The sequence below is a fragment of the Pristiophorus japonicus genome, unplaced genomic scaffold (assembly GCF_044704955.1).
Source record: "Pristiophorus japonicus isolate sPriJap1 unplaced genomic scaffold, sPriJap1.hap1 HAP1_SCAFFOLD_1503, whole genome shotgun sequence".
NCBI classification, from domain to species: Eukaryota; Metazoa; Chordata; class Chondrichthyes; family Pristiophoridae; genus Pristiophorus; species Pristiophorus japonicus.
In genome coordinates, this window is record NW_027251179.1 from 24963 (window position 1) to 40734 (window position 15772).

Here is a 15772-nt window from a genome sequence, read left to right on the forward strand (position 1 = left end):
CTGTATTAGTATGTGCAGCTGCATTGTTAGAGGACGATTGACACAAATTATCCACTTAAATGTTTTCACTGATTGGCTGCATTTAAGGAAGGCTGCTCCAGCCTATATTGCAGAAGAGCAGCATTGAGAGGGCACTCGAACATTTGGAATTTATTTTCTGAATGGCCACAGCAGAGTGAAGGTCATCAGTGTATCAATATCGTTTCTGGAGGTGGGCCTGATGATGTTTCAAACAACAACACTATTGCTGGCAGGATATACAAGGCAATCTTCATTTGTTAATGGATGTAATCAGAATTGTCCAGTCTTAATTTTTTTCCAATTTCAGCTCGAAATGTTTTCCATCTCAACAGGGATTTATCTCCAATGTCGTAATCTGTTTGTTCAAATTATGACAATAAGCAATTTGAGCGATGTCGTAACCTCATTGTCCCTGTGGTGATTCTGCAGGGTATAAATAGAAGGCTCTGGAATTGTATCGCCTCAGAGTATAATACGGGGAGATTGCCTGCAGAGCGAAGGGAAACATCGCATCACACAGAAAATGCATCTGCCAATTGATTTAGTAATGAAAATATACTACATGATCCTTGCCGTCATCGGCGTTCCTGGTAAGTGACCATAACCATTGAAGTTGTGTAAATCTCTCTGTGGACTGTTCTCTCGTTTTGCTCTGTGACTGATAATGTTCAATGTTGGTGTAGTGGTCACTTTTATACAGACACACGATCAGTGATGCCATTCTATAAAGTCAATTGTGCTCAATTACATCTGCGGCTTGATTCCATTGCCTCATCTGAATATAAACATCTGCTTGCAACTAAAAGGCTAATTGAATTATCAAGTTATTGCCTTTAGTGGAATATCGTGCAGTTGTACCAGTCCTCAGTGCAGCAACTCTCTGAGAGAAGGTATTATTGTGAGTGTCAGTGTCACTGTAGGATATACTGAGTGTGGGTCACTAACCAGTGTGGAACACCATACCACAGTGACCATGTATTACTGGGTGTGCCTGGCTCTGTAGGATACACTCAGTGTGAGTCACGAACCGGTGTGGAACACGGTACCCCAGTGACCATGTATTAGTGGGAGTGTGTGTCACTGTAGGATATAGTGAGTGTTGGTCACTAACCGGTGTGGAACACGATACCCCAGTGACCATGTACTACTGGGAGTGTGTGTCACTGTAGGATATACTGAGTATGGATCACTAACCGGTGTTGAACACTATTCCCTGGTGACCATGTATTACTGGGAGTGTCTGGCACTGTAGGATATACTCCGTGTGGGTCACGAAACGGTGTGGAACACTGTACCCGAGTGACCATGTATTACTGGCAGTGTGTGTCACTGTATAATATACTCAGTGTGGCACACTGACCGGTGTGGAACACCGTACCCCAGTGATCATGTATTACTGGCAGTGTGTGTCACTGTATAATATACTGAGTGTGGACCACTTACCGGCGTGGAACACAGTATCCCAGTGACCATGTATTGCTGGGAGTGACTCTCATTGTGGGATATATTGAGCGTGGGTCACTAACCGGTGCGGAACACTGTACTCCAGTGACCATGTATTACTGGGAGTGTGTGTAACTGCAGCATATACTGATTGTGAATCACTAACCGGTGTGGAACAACATACCCCAGTGACCATGTTTTAGTGGGAGTGTCTGTCACTGTAGGATATGCTGAGTGTGGTTCTCTAACCAGTGTGGAACATCATACCCCAGTGACCATGTATTATTGGGAGTGTCTGTCTCTATAGGATAGACTGAGTGTGGTTCACTAACCGGTGTGGAACACCGTGCCTCCGTGACCATGTATTCCTGGGAGTGTATGTCACAGTCGGATATACTGAGTGTGGGTCACTAACCAGTGTGGAACACCATACCCCAGTGACCATGTATTACTGGGAGAGGGTGTCACTGTAGGACGTACTCAGTGTGGGTCACTAACCAGTGTGAAACACCGTACCCCATGTGATCATTTATTACTGGGAGTATATATCACTGTAGGATATACTCAGTGTGGGTTACTAACCAGTGTGGAGCGCCGTACCCCTGTGACCATGTATTATTGGGAGTGTGTATCACTGTCGGATATACTCAATGTGGGTCACTAACTGGTGAGGAACACCGTATCCCAGTGACCATGTATTACTGGTAGTGTGTCTCACTGTAGGATACACTGAGTATGGGTCACTAGTCAGTATGGAACTCCGTACCCGAGTGATCATGTATTACTGTGAGTGTCTGTCACTGTAGGATATTCTCAGTGTGGGTTACTAACCAGTGTGGAACCCTATACCCCAGTGAGCATGTATTGGGAGAGTTTGTCACTGTCGGATACACTGAGTGAGGTTCACTAACCAGTGTGGAACACCATACTCCAGTGACCATGTATTATTGGGAGTGTGTATCACTGTAGGGTATAATTAATGTGGGTCACCAACTGGTGTGGAACACCGTATCCCAGTGACCATGTATTACTGGGAGTGTGTCTCACGGTAGGATGTACTGAGTGTGCGTTACTAATCAGTGTGGAACACCGTGCCCGAGTTAACATGTTTTACTGGGAGTGTGTGTCACTGTCGGGTATACTCAGTTGGGTCACTAATCAGTGTGGAACACCATACCCCAGTGACCATGTATTACTGGGAGTGTGTGTCACCATAGGATACAATGAGTGTGCGTCAATAACCAGTGTAGAACACCATACCGCATGGCCATATATTACTGTGAGTGTCTTTCATTGTAGGATGTACTGAGTGTTGTTCACTAACCAGTGTGGAACAGCGTACCCCAGTAATCATGTATTACTGGGAGTGTCGGTTACTGTGCAATATACTCAGTGTTGGTTGCTTACCGGTGTGGAACACCGTACCCCAGTGACCATTTGTTACTGGGAGTGTGTCTCACTGTAGGATACAATGAGTGTGGGTCACTAACTGGTGTGGAACACCGTACCCAAGTGACCATGTATTACTGGGAGTGTGTATCACTGTAGGATATATTGAATGTGAGTCACTAACCGGTGTGGAACACCGTACACCAGTGACCATGTATTACTGGTAGTGCGTGTCACTGTAAAATATACTGAGTGTCAGTCGCTAACCAGCGTGAAACACCATAACCCAGTGACCATGTATTACTGGGAGTGTGTGTCACTAAGGGATGTACTGAGTGTGGGTCACTAACCGATGTGGAACACCGTGCCTCAGTGACCATGTATTATTGGGAGTGTGTATCAGCGTAGGATGTACTGAGTGTGGATCACTAACTGGTGTGGAACACCGTGCGCCAGTGACCATGTATTACTGTGAGGATGTGTCACTGTCGGATATATTGAGTGTGGGTCACTAACCAGTGTTGAACACCATACCCCATTGACCATGTATTACTGGGAGTGTGTGTCACTTTAGGATTTACTTAGTGTGTGTCACTATTTCTTCTACTTCTGCTTCTGAGGCGTCCCCTCGGAATCGAGGATGACTCGATTCCACGTTAAAATTAGTTCCCAGAGTGCTGAAGTGTCCAATGCATGACCTACATTCTATGTCACAGGCGGGGCAGACGCTGGTTGAACGAACGTGTGTGTGGGGTGCCTGGGTTTCTGCTCGCTCCTTCCGCTATCTGCGCTTGGCTTCAGCTTGATCTCGGCGATAAGACTCGAGGTGCTCTGTGGTCGGCGTATGCTTTTCCTCCACTTTGGGCTGGCCTGGGCTAGGGATTATCAGGTGTGCATGGAGACGTTGCAATTCTTCAAGGAGGTTTTGAGTGTGTCATGGTATGTTTCCTCTCCTCGCCTGTGGCTCGCTAGCAATAACGAATCACCCAGTAGCAGAGCGTTTGCTTTTTGAGTCTCATTTCAGGCATGCTTACGATATGGCCGAACAACGGAGCTGATCGACTATGGTCAATGCTTCAATGCTGTGGATGTTGGCCTGACCGAGCACACTGATGTTGGTGCGGCACTCTGGCCAATTAATTTGCAGGAAATTGCGGAGGCAGCATTGATACTTCAGCAGTGTTTTGAGGTGCCTGCTGTACATATTCCATGTGTCTGAAGCATGTAGGATGGTGGGTATCACTACTGCCCTGTAGACCATGATCTTGGTCCGCGGTTTGAGGTCCTGGTCTTCAAACACATCCCTCCTCAGGCGTCCGAAGTCTGCACTGACACACTGAAGGCAGTGTCGGACTTTGCCATCAAAGTCTGCCCTTGTTGAAAGTCGGCTCCCGACGTATGGAAAATGGTCCACATTGTACAATGTATAGCCCAGTAAACCCGAGCTCACCTGAAACTCGAAGCGGAAGGCGTGTTTCCATGCGCCTATCGCCGCTGATACATTCTGTGGGCCCCGTTTACAATTTACACTGGAAGTCATCTCGCCCTCACCAGCCATGGGCTTGGACTGAAAACCCTTGCAGGTTGCTGATCCTGATTCTGACCCCAGTGCACTGCCCCTGCTGAAAGTACAGGTGCTGGACGTCTGGTCTGAACAATGTTCTATCCCCACACTCCACTGGTGCCGGTATGGGAGGTATGCTGCCTTTTCTTGGGCTACGGGGAACCTTCGTTGTTCCAATTCTACTCCGGTCCCCTCCTTCACATATTTTTCAGGTACATTGATGACTGTGTTCGCGCAATTTCCTTTTCTCGCCATGAACTGGAAAATGTCTTAACTCGCACAAAGTCATGATCACCCATCACCTCAGCCCTCTGCTTTCTGACCGATTTTGGCTCCCGGTTAAAGAACGCCACGCTTATGAAAATTCTCATCCTTGTTTACAAATCTGTCCATGGCCTTGCACCTCCCTACCTCTGTAATCTTATTCAGCCTCACAACCCTTCAAGATGTGTCCACTCTTCAAATGCTGCCCTCTCGAACATCCTTCATTATACTGGTCAACTATCGGTGGCCTTGCCTTCAGCTGTTTGGGCCCTAAACTCTGGAAGTTCGTCCCTAAACCTTTCCGCTTCTATAACCATCTTTCCGTTTTCAAGACGGTCCTGAAAATCAACCTCCTTTACCAAGCTTTTGGTCATATGCTTTAATTTCTTCTTTTTTGTCTCGGTGTCCTATGTATCTGTACTGTCCTGTTAACACTGCTTTGAAGCACCTTGGGACGGTTAACTATGTTAAACGTGCAATATAAATAAAAGTTATTGTTATTATAATTAATTAAATTAGTTCTTATTAATATTAATAATTATAATTATGTAATCAATCTTGCTTCTAATTTATGCCCCTCTCTCTCCTTCAAATGCTCCGTCTGACACTTCCCTTCCCTTCCTCGACATTTCAAATCCATTTCCAAGGAAAAGCTGTCTACAAATATCTACCATAATCGGGCCGACTCCGACAGCTACCTTGATTATATGACCTCTCAAGCAGCTTGCTGGAAGGATTCTATTACATGCTCCGAGTATCGCTGCCTGCGTTGCATCTGTTCCGATGATGCCACCTCCCACACCAGTGCGAGGAACATGTCTTTCTTTTTATGAGCTGAAGATACCCGTCCTCTGTGGTCCTGATGCTATGGACCTGTAACCTAGTGTGGAGTCGGTAGGAAAGGAGGGACCAGGCAGAGTCATGGAGACAGTGACCAGTTGAGTCAATAACTCGGGCTGAGGGGCTACAGTAGTGGGGTGGTTCCCCGGTCCCCGACCCCCTCTGGTTGATTATCTTCCTGCAGTGACCATGCCCTGTTCAGAGAAGGTTCACCAGGCTGGTTCCTGAGATGAAGGTGTTGTCTTCTGAGGAAATGTTGAGCAGGTTGGGCCGATAATCATTGGAGTTTAGAAGAATCAGCGGTGATCTTATTTAAACGTATAAGATTCTGAGGGGGCTCCACAGGATAGATGCAGAGAGGTCGTTGCCCCTCGTGGGGGAATCTAGAACTAGGGGACATAGTTTCAGTATGTTCCCGATGTTGGGGAAATCCGGAACCAGGGGCCACAGTCTAAGGATAAGGGGTAAGCCATTTAGGACCGAGATGAGGAGAGTTTATACTCACAGAGAGTTGTTAACCTGTGGAATTTCCTGCCGCAGAGAGTTGTTGATGCCAGTTCATTGGGTATATTTAAGAGGGAGTTAGATATGGTCCTCATGGCTAAAGGGATCAAGGGATATGGAGAGAAAGCAGAAAAGGGGTACTGAGGGAATGATCAGCCATGATCTTATTGATGGTGGTGCAGGCTCGAAGGGCCGAATGGCCTACTCCTGCACCTATTTTCTATGTTTCTATCGTTCCATTAATATTGCCCACCCGCCTGCTAGGATCGCTCGGCTTCCCTGCCGCTGCCCAATCTCTGCTAAACTGGGAAGCAGTTGTTTGGATGTCGGTTGGGTTGGGATGATATCCTTTCCATATTAACCCCTGACCCGACGTCCACCCGGCCGTTTTTGTGCTAAATAACAGGCCTTACTGTTTGGGCTCAGTCACCGACAATGTGTGACCAATAATTGATCGTCACTTTTCCCTTCTGTTTATTCCAGTGAATTTAGTGGCGATTGTGATCCTGTCCCGGGGAAAGTGCGGACTGTCCACCTGCACCACTCGCTACCTGGTGGCCATGGCAGCGGCGGATCTACTGGTTATCATCACTGAGGTCATACTGCGGTGGATTAATTTGTATTATTTCCCAGTGTCTTTCCTGGATATCACTCCTGTGTGTAGTGTTATAGCTGTCCTGAAGCGTGCAGCCACAGACTGTTCTGTCTGGTTCACCGTCACTTTCACCTTTGATCGATTTGTGTCCATTTGTTGGCAGAAGCTGAAAACCAAATATTGCACCGGGAGAACTGCAGCTGTGGTCCTGGCAACAAGCTGCATTCTGCTCTCTTCAAAAAACATTCCTCACTACTTTGTATTTGAACCCTGGGTGATAATCGACAATGTTCCATGGGGCTGTGCCACAATCCCAGCCTATGTTACTGAACCCGGATGGGTGGGATTTGACTGGTTTGGCACGGTTTTAACCCCACTGCTCCCATTCGCTGCAATTTTGTTGCTCAACACTCTGACAGTCAGACACATTTTAGTGGCCAGTCGAGTCCGAAAGAGACTGAGGGGTGAGAGCAAGGGGGAGAATGGCAGTGACCCAGAGATGGAGAGCAGGAGGAAGTCTGTGATTTTACTCTTCACCATATCCGGCAGCTTCATACTGCTGTGGCTGGTGTATGTTGTACATTTCTTATATTATAGCATTGCAGGAATAAATCCCGATTATTACAAGGATTCTATATCTACCTTTGCACAAGTCGGATCTATACTGCAAAATTTAAGTTCCTGCACAAATACGTTTATTTATGGAGTGACCCAGTCCAAGTTCAGAGAGCAGTTGAAGAGCGCGGTGAAATATCCGGTTTCCTCAATTATACAATTAATTAAAAAAAAACAGAACAACTGAGCGCAGCCCAGAGGCGTGTCCCAGTGTTTCCAGTCCAGAAATATAATATTTAGCCCCAGACTTCCATCCACTGAATTACACCAGGAATGGCTTCTGATCTGATAACACACCCAGCGACGTGTTTAGGACACGGCACTATATCTGATTGACATTTCCCGCCTTGTCTTTCTGGACAGCACCACGAGCTTGTTGCATTCTGTCCGAGCTCTTCTGTTAAGGATCACTATAGCTATTTAGTGAAGGAATTCATTACAGCTTCCAGAGTAAGAGGCTCGTCAATAGGTCGGTCGGCAGAGTGGAGCTGTAGTTCAGAGGATTACATTAAATAGAATATACAGCACAGAAAAATACAGTTTGGCCCTACTAGTCTGTGCTGGTATTTATGCTCCAGACGAGACTCCTCCCATTGCAAATACTTCGTCTCAGCCTCTCAGCATATATATTTTTTTCCTTTTCTCTCATTTACTCGTCTAGTTTCCTTTTGACAGCATCTGAGCTATGTATCTCAACCACTTCCTGTCAGAGGGAATTCCACATTCTAACCACTCTGAGTAAAGAAATTGTTCTTTATTCCCCTTTTGGTGTTATTAGTGATTATTTTGCATTTATGGCTCCATAGATTTGGATGCTCCCATGAGCATAAACTTTTCTCTCCCCATCGACATAATTTTCAAGACTTCTATCAGGACTCCTCTGTGTTCTCTGCCTTCTTCAGGAACCAAGCACAACCTGTTCAATCGTTCCTGATAACTGTTATCTTTCAGTTCTGGTGCTGTCCAACCAAAAATTTGTGAGACAGTACTAGTGGCCCCCTTCACCATCTCCATTGCCCTCGTCACCGGCTCCATCCCTCTCCCTGTCACCAGTCTAAGGGTGAACCCTGAACCCCGCCGTTAGCAACCTTGATGTCTTATTTGAGCGGGAGATTGTCTTCTGACCCCATATCCACTCCATCAGGAAGGCATCTTTGTGCCTCTGTTACATCACCTGACTCAGTTCATTTGCTGCTCAAACTTTCATCCGTGCATTTACTACCTCTCGATATGACTCCTCCAATGCTCTCCTGTGCGGCTTCCAATCTCCCACCATCCATATACTTGAGCTCATCGAAATCTCTGCTGCCTGTGTCCAAACTTGCACCTTATCGCAATACCACATCACACCTGTGCTCGCTGACCGACATTGGCTCCCTGTCCGACAGCGCCTCAATTTTAAAATGACCATTCTTGTTTTCAAATCACTTCACGGCCTCTGTAACCTGCACCAGCACGTAGACCTCCTGAGATCTCTGCGCTGCTCCAAATCTGGCAGATTGCACATCCCCGATTTAAACTGCTCCACCAATAGCAGGCATGCTTTCAGTTGCCTGGGTCGCAAGCTCTGGGATTCTCTCCCTAAACGTCTCTTCCTCTTATAACTATCCTCCTCCTTCAGCTGCCTGGGTCCCAATCTCTGGAATTCTCTCCCCAAAACTTTCCACCTCGCGAATCTCCTCCTCCTTCAGCTACCTGGTCCCAAGCTTTGGGAATCCCACCAAACATCTCCACCTCGTGATATCTCCTCCTCCTTCAGCTGCCTGGGTCCCAAGCTCTGGGAATCCCACCCTAATACTCTCCACCTCGCGACATCTCCTACTCCTTCAGCTGCCTGGGTCCCAAGCTCTGGGATTCCCTCCCCAAAACTTTCCACCTCACGAATCTCCTCCTCCTTCAGCTACGTGGTCCCAAGCTCTGGGAATCCCTCCCTAAACCTCTCCACCTCTAACTCACCTCCTCCTTCAGTTACCTGGGCCCCAAGCTCTGGGATTCTATCCCTAAACCTCTCCACCTCTAACTCTCCTCCTCCTTCAGTTACCTGGGTCCCAAGCTCTGGGATTCTCTCCCTTAACCTCTCCACCTCTAACTCTCCTCCTCCTTCAGTTAGCTGGGTCCCAAGCTCAGGGATTCTCTCCCTAAACCTCTCCACCTCTAACTCTCCTCCTCCTTCAGTTACCTGGGTCCCAAGCTCTGGGATTCTCTCCCTAAACCTCTCCACCTCTAACTCACCTCCTCCTTCAGTTACCTGGGCCCCAAGCTCTGGGATTCTCTCCTTAAACCTCTCCACCTCTAACTCTCCTCCTCCTTCAGTTACCTGGGTCCCAAGCTCTGGGATTCTCTCCCTAAACCTCTCCACCTGTAACTCTCCTCCTCCTTCAGTTACCTGGCTCCCAAGCACTGGGATTCTCTCTCTAAACCTCTCCACCTCTAACTCTCCTCCTCCTTCAGTTACCTGGGCCCCAAGCTCTGGGATTCTCTCCCTAAACCTCTCCACCTCTAACTCTCCTCCTCCTTCAGTTACCTGGGTCCCAAGCTCTGGGATTCTCTCCCTCAACCTCTCCACCTCTAAATCTCCTCCTCCTTCAGTTACCTGGGTCCCAAGCTCTGGGATTCTCTCCCTAAACCTCTCCACCTCTAACTCTCCTTCTCCTTCAGTTACCTGGGCCCAAGCTCTGGGATTCTCTCCCTCAACCTCTCCACCTCTAACTCTCCTCCTCCTTCAGTTAACTGGGCCCCAAGCTCTGGGATTCTCTCCCTAAACCTCTCCACCTCTAACTCTCCTCCTCCTTCAGCTGCCTGGGCCCCAAGCTCTGGGATTCTCTCCCTAAACCTCTCCACCTCTAACTCTCCTCCTCCTTCAGTTACCTGTGTCCCAAGCTCTGGGATTCTCTCCCTAAACCTCTCCACCTCTAACTCACCTCCTCCTTCAGTTACCTGGGTCCCAAGCTCTGGGATTCTCTCCCTAAACCTCTCCACCTCTAACTCTCCTCCTCCTTCAGTTACCTGGGTCCCAAGCTCTGGGATTCTCTCCCTAAACCTCTCCACCTCTCACTCTCCTCCTCCTTCAGTTACCTGGGCCCCAAGCTCTGGGATTCTCTCCCTAAACCTCTCCACCTCAAACTCTCCTCCTCCTTCAGCTACCTGGGTCCCAGGCTCTGGGATTCTCTCCTAAACCTCTCCACCTCTAACTCTCCTCCATCTTCAGTTACCTGGGCCCCAAGCTCTGGGATTCTCTCCCTAAACCTCTCCACCTCTAACTCTCCTACTCCTTCAGCTACCTGGGTCCCAAGCTCTGGGATTCTCTCCCTAAACCTCTCCACCTCTAACTCTCCTCCTCCTTCAGTTACCTGGGCCCCAAGCTCTGGGATTCTCTCCCAAAACCTCTCCACCTCTAACTCTCCTACTCCTTCAGCTACCTGGGTCCCAAGCTCTGTGATTCTCTCCCTAAACCTCTCCACCTCTAACTCTCCTCCTCCTTCAGCTACCTGGGCCCCAAGCTCTGGGATTCTCTCCCTAAACCTCTCCACCTCAAACTCTCCTCCTCCTTCAGCTACCTGGGTCCCAGGCTCTGGGATTCTCTCCTAAACCTCTCCACCTCTAACTCTCCTCCATCTTCAGTTACCTGGGCCCCAAGCTCTGGGATTCTCTCCCTAAACCTCTCCACCTCTAACTCTCCTACTCCTTCAGCTACCTGGGTCCCAAGCTCTGGGATTCTCTCCCTAAACCTCTCCACCTCTAACTCTCCTCCTCCTTCAGTTACCTGGGCCCCAAGCTCTGGGATTCTCTCCCAAAACCTCTCCACCTCTAACTCTCCTACTCCTTCAGCTACCTGGGTCCCAAGCTCTGTGATTCTCTCCCTAAACCTCTCCACCTCTAACTCTCCTCCTCCTTCAGCTACCTGGGTCCCAAGCTCTGGGATTCTCTCCCTAAACCTCTCTACCTCTAACTCACCTCCGCCTTCAGTTACCAAGGCCCCAAGCTCTGGGATTCTCTCCCTAAACCTCTATTCCTCTCTAACTCTCCTCCGCCTTTAAGATTCTCCTTAAGACTAAATATTCGATGAAGATTATTTGCTAAAACCTCCTTTTGTGCCTCGGTGTCAAGGTGACCTCTATTCCCTGTTGGATTTATTAATGGCAGTCTAAAATCTATGCCCCTGAGTTTTGGTCTCTCCCGCAAGTGGAGACATCTTTTCTCCCTCTACCCTATCAAAGCCTTTCATATCCTGAAATACACAATCTGACCATCCCTCAGTCTTCTCTTTGCTAAAGAAAAGAGCCACTGCCTGTTCAACATTTCCTGATAAGTACACCCTCTCAGTTCTGGTATCATTCCGGGAAATACACTTTGCACCTTCTCCAGTGTCTCAATGTCATTTTTTAAATATTTACACCAAGGATCAAAACAAGTTTACATAACTTCAATGTTTAACAATTCTATCCCTCGAGACATGAACCCAAGCCTGTTCTTTGTTTTTTATGGATTGATGAACCTGCATTGCTACATTTCGTGACTTGCTTAACTGTACCGTCCCATCGCTCTGTTCCTCATTCCCTTATAGATAATTATTTTCCAAGGAGAATATCACCTTCAAATTCTTTCTATTGAAACGCACCAACTCACACTCCTCTATATTGATGTATTGTGTTCCTAACACAGATGAGACTGCACACAGGGAGGTTAAAGTAATAGTGACCTCAGTCTTTATTAAGACACGGCAGAGTGAGGGACAGTCCTCAGCGGCCGGCTTATATACAGTGCTCCCAAGGGATGCTGGGATCCCTTGGGACTTCAGGGGGATGCGCTCCCTGGTGGTGCAACATGGGAGTGCATGCTTTACAGATACACAACAGAAGTTCCTTTGCCAATTACACGCCCAGTCTGCAAATTTATTATTGTAGTCAATGTTTTTACCGCTTACCTCCTCAGTGTTAGCGAGACACGGCCTTTGTGGAAGCATCCACAAAGTTTGAAATTTCACTCCCGATTTCCGAGTCCGCATTGGTTATGTAAATGTTGAACAGGATTGGTCCCAGCACCGATGCTTGTGGAGCATCACTTCTCACATTTGCCAGTTTCACTGATTTTGATTTAAGTTGGCTTAGAAACAAATCCTATTTCACTGTTTCATTTGAATCGCTTTGCTGACCTGTGACACAGTTTTTAATGATTTGTTCATCTGAACCACAAGTTCACTTTGATCTTCTGGTCCATTCAGTTTTTATTTTCCAAGGTGTAGGTGATTGTAGAATCATAGAATTGTACAGCGCAGAGAAAGTCCATTCGCAAATCGATCCGGCTCTGTCTCTGCGGTAGAGCTTTCCAATTAATCCCACTGCTCTGCTCTATCCCCTGTATCTTTTTTACTTCAAGTATATTTGGCAAATTCCCTTTTGAAAATTACCATTAAATCTGCTTCCACCTCCCTTTCAGACAGTTCATTCCAGATCACAACAACTCGCTGTTTAAACAAAAGCTTCCTTCAGTCGCTTCTGGTTCTTTTGCCAATCACATTAAATCTGTGACCTCTGGTTACCGGCCCATCTGTTATTAGAAATAGTTGCTCCTTTATTACTTTATCGAAACTATTTAGGACTTTGAAGACCTCTAATGAATCTCTTCTTAGCCATTTCTGCTCAAAGGACAACATACCCAGCTTCTACAATCGATCCATATAACTGAAATCCCCCATCTCTGGAGCAATTCTGGTCAATCTCCCTTAACCATCTCAGCTCTAAGGAGAACAAACAAAGCATCTCCCTTCTCTCCACGTAACTGAAGGACCATATTCCGGGAACCATTCTGGTCAATCTCTCATTAACATAAGAACATGAGTACATAAGAAATAGGAACAGGAGTAGGCAATTCGGCCTCTCGAGCCTGCTCCGCCATGCAATAAGATAATGGCTGATCTGCTCCTGGACTCAGATCCACATCCCCACCGACTCCCCATAAACCCTTATCTCCTTATCGCTCAAGAAACTGTCTACCTCTGTCTTAAGTGTATTCAATGTCCCAGCTTCCACAGCTCTCAGGCAGCGAATTCCATAGATTTACAACCCTCTGAGCGAAGAAATTCCTCCTCATCACTGTTTTAAATTGTGGAGCACCTTATTCTAAGATCTTGCCCCCTAGTTCTAGTCTCCTGCATCAGTGGAAACATCCTCTCTGCATCCACCTCGTCAAGCCCCCTCATAATCTTATACGTTTCGATAAGATCACCTTGCATTCTTCTGAACTCCAATGAATAGAAGCCCAACCTACTCAACCTTTCCTCATAAATCTACTAACCCATCCCGGGAATCAACCTAGTGAACCTTCTCTGAACTGCCTCCAAAGCAAGTATAGGCCTTCGTAAATATGGAAACCAAAACTGGCAGCAGCATTCCAGGTTTGGATTCACCAACACGTTGTCCAACTGTAGCAAGATTTCCCTGCTTTTATACTCCATCCCCTTTGCAATAAAGGCCAAGAGACCATTGGCCTTCTTGGTAAATATCTGTACCTGCATACTATCCTTTGGTGTTTCATGCGCAAGTACCCCAAGTTCCCGCTGTACTGCGGCACTTTGCAAACTTTCTCCATTAAATAATAACTTGCTCTTTGATGTTTTTCTGCCAAAGTGCATACCGTCACACTTTCCAACATTATGCTCCATCTGCCAATTTTTTGCCCACTCACTTAGCCTGTCTATGCCCTTTTGCACATTTTATGTGTCCTCCTCGCACATTGCTTTTCCTTCCATCTTTGTATCATCAGTGAACTTGGCTACGTTGCACTGAGTCCCTTCTTCCAAGTCGTTAGTATAGATTGTAAATAGTTGGGATCCCTGCACTGATCCCTGCGGCACCCCACTAGTTACCGATTGCCAACCAAAAAATGAACCATTTATCCTGACTCTCTGTTTTCTGTTAGTTAGTTAATCCTCTATCCATGATAAACTATTATACCCAACCTCGTGAAATTTTATCTTGTGCACAAACCTTTTATGTGTCTCCTTGTCAAATGTCCTCTGGGATTCGAAATATACCACATCCACTGCATTCCCTTTATCTACCCTATTCGTTACATCCTCAAAGACCTCCGCAAATTTGTGAAACATGACTTCCCCTTCATAAATCCATGCTGACTCTGCCTGACTAAATTTTGCCTTTCCAAATGTCCAGCTACTGCTTCTTTAATAATGGACTCCAACATTTTCCCAAGTACAAATGTTAGGCTAACTGATCTATAGTGTCCTCCTTTTTGTTTGACTCCTTTATTAAATAGGGACGTTCAATTTCCAGTTTTCCAATCTGCTGGAACCGCCCCAGAATCCAGGGAATTTTTGTAAATTCGAACCAATGCATCCACAATGCCTGCCACGACTTCTCTTAAGACCCTGGGATGCAAGCCATCAGGTCCAAGGAATTCACCTGCCTTTTGTCCCATTATCTTACTGAGAACCACCTCCTTAGTGATTTTGATTGTATTAAGTTCCTCCCCCGCTATAGCCCCATGACTATCCACTGTTGGAATATTGTTTGTATCCGCTACTGTAAAGACAAATAAAATAATAATTGTTCAGAGTTTCTGCCATCTCCATGTTCCCCATTACTAGTACCCCGGTCTCGTCCTCTCAGGGACCAACAATTATTTTAGCCACTTTTTTGATTTGATATAACTATCGAAACTCTTGGCTATCTCTGCTCAAATCAGAACAACACCAGCTTCTCCAGTCAATCCATAGAACTGACGTCCCCATTCCTGGTACCATTCTGCTCAATCTGCCCTTAACATCCTCTGTTCTAAGGAGAAGAACCCCATTTCTCCAGTGTCTCCACTTAACTGAAGATCCTCATCCATGGAACCACTCTAGAATTTATCTTCTGTACATGCTCCAATGCCTTGAAATATTACCCAATGTGAGGTGCCCTCAAATGAACATCGTACCCCAGCTGAAGCATGAACAGTATTTTATAATATCTAAGCATATCCTCCTTGCTTTTGTGCTCTATTGATCTATTAATAAAGCACATGACACAGAATGACATTTAACACCCTTTTCAACTTGTCCGGCATCCTTCAAAGATTTATGTAAATACACACCCAGGTCTCTATATCCTTGCTCTCCCTTTAAATTGTACAATTTAGTTGATATTGCCTTGTCTCAATCTTCCTACCAACATACCTTACTTCACAATTCTCTGTTAAATTTAATCTGCCATGTGTCTGCCCATTTGAATCAAAGTTAGGGTTATGTTGGAAGCGAAGGGTTTGGATTTGCTTTGAAACGCCATCCTGGAAGTGTAGGATCACGTCATGGACTTCTCTGTTGCTCTCAGGCCCTCCAGCCTGAATACAGTTGCTCGACATTTATGACCTGTTTTAGGTTCCACTGATATGTTGTTCGATTAATGCAAAATTGGTCAGTAGCTTTTCCTTTTTCTTTTCTCTATCAGTAAATAACATTTATCATTGTTGTTGCCAAATTAAGTTTATCCAAGGGTTAAATCATGGCAGGACAGCTCGAGCAAGTGTTATGTTCCTCCTGT

General features: G+C 46.4%; 1 protein-coding gene across 1 annotated transcript; it reads left to right on the forward strand.

Moving 5' to 3' along the window:
• Nucleotides 1–544: 544 nt before the first annotated feature.
• LOC139242884 (probable G-protein coupled receptor 139) lies at nucleotides 545–7422 on the forward strand. Its single transcript, XM_070870530.1, has 2 exons — nucleotides 545–611; nucleotides 6509–7422. The coding sequence occupies exons 1-2, from the start codon at nucleotides 545–547 to the stop codon at nucleotides 7420–7422; spliced, it is 981 nt and encodes a 326-aa protein (XP_070726631.1).
• Nucleotides 7423–15772: the final 8350 nt, after the last annotated feature.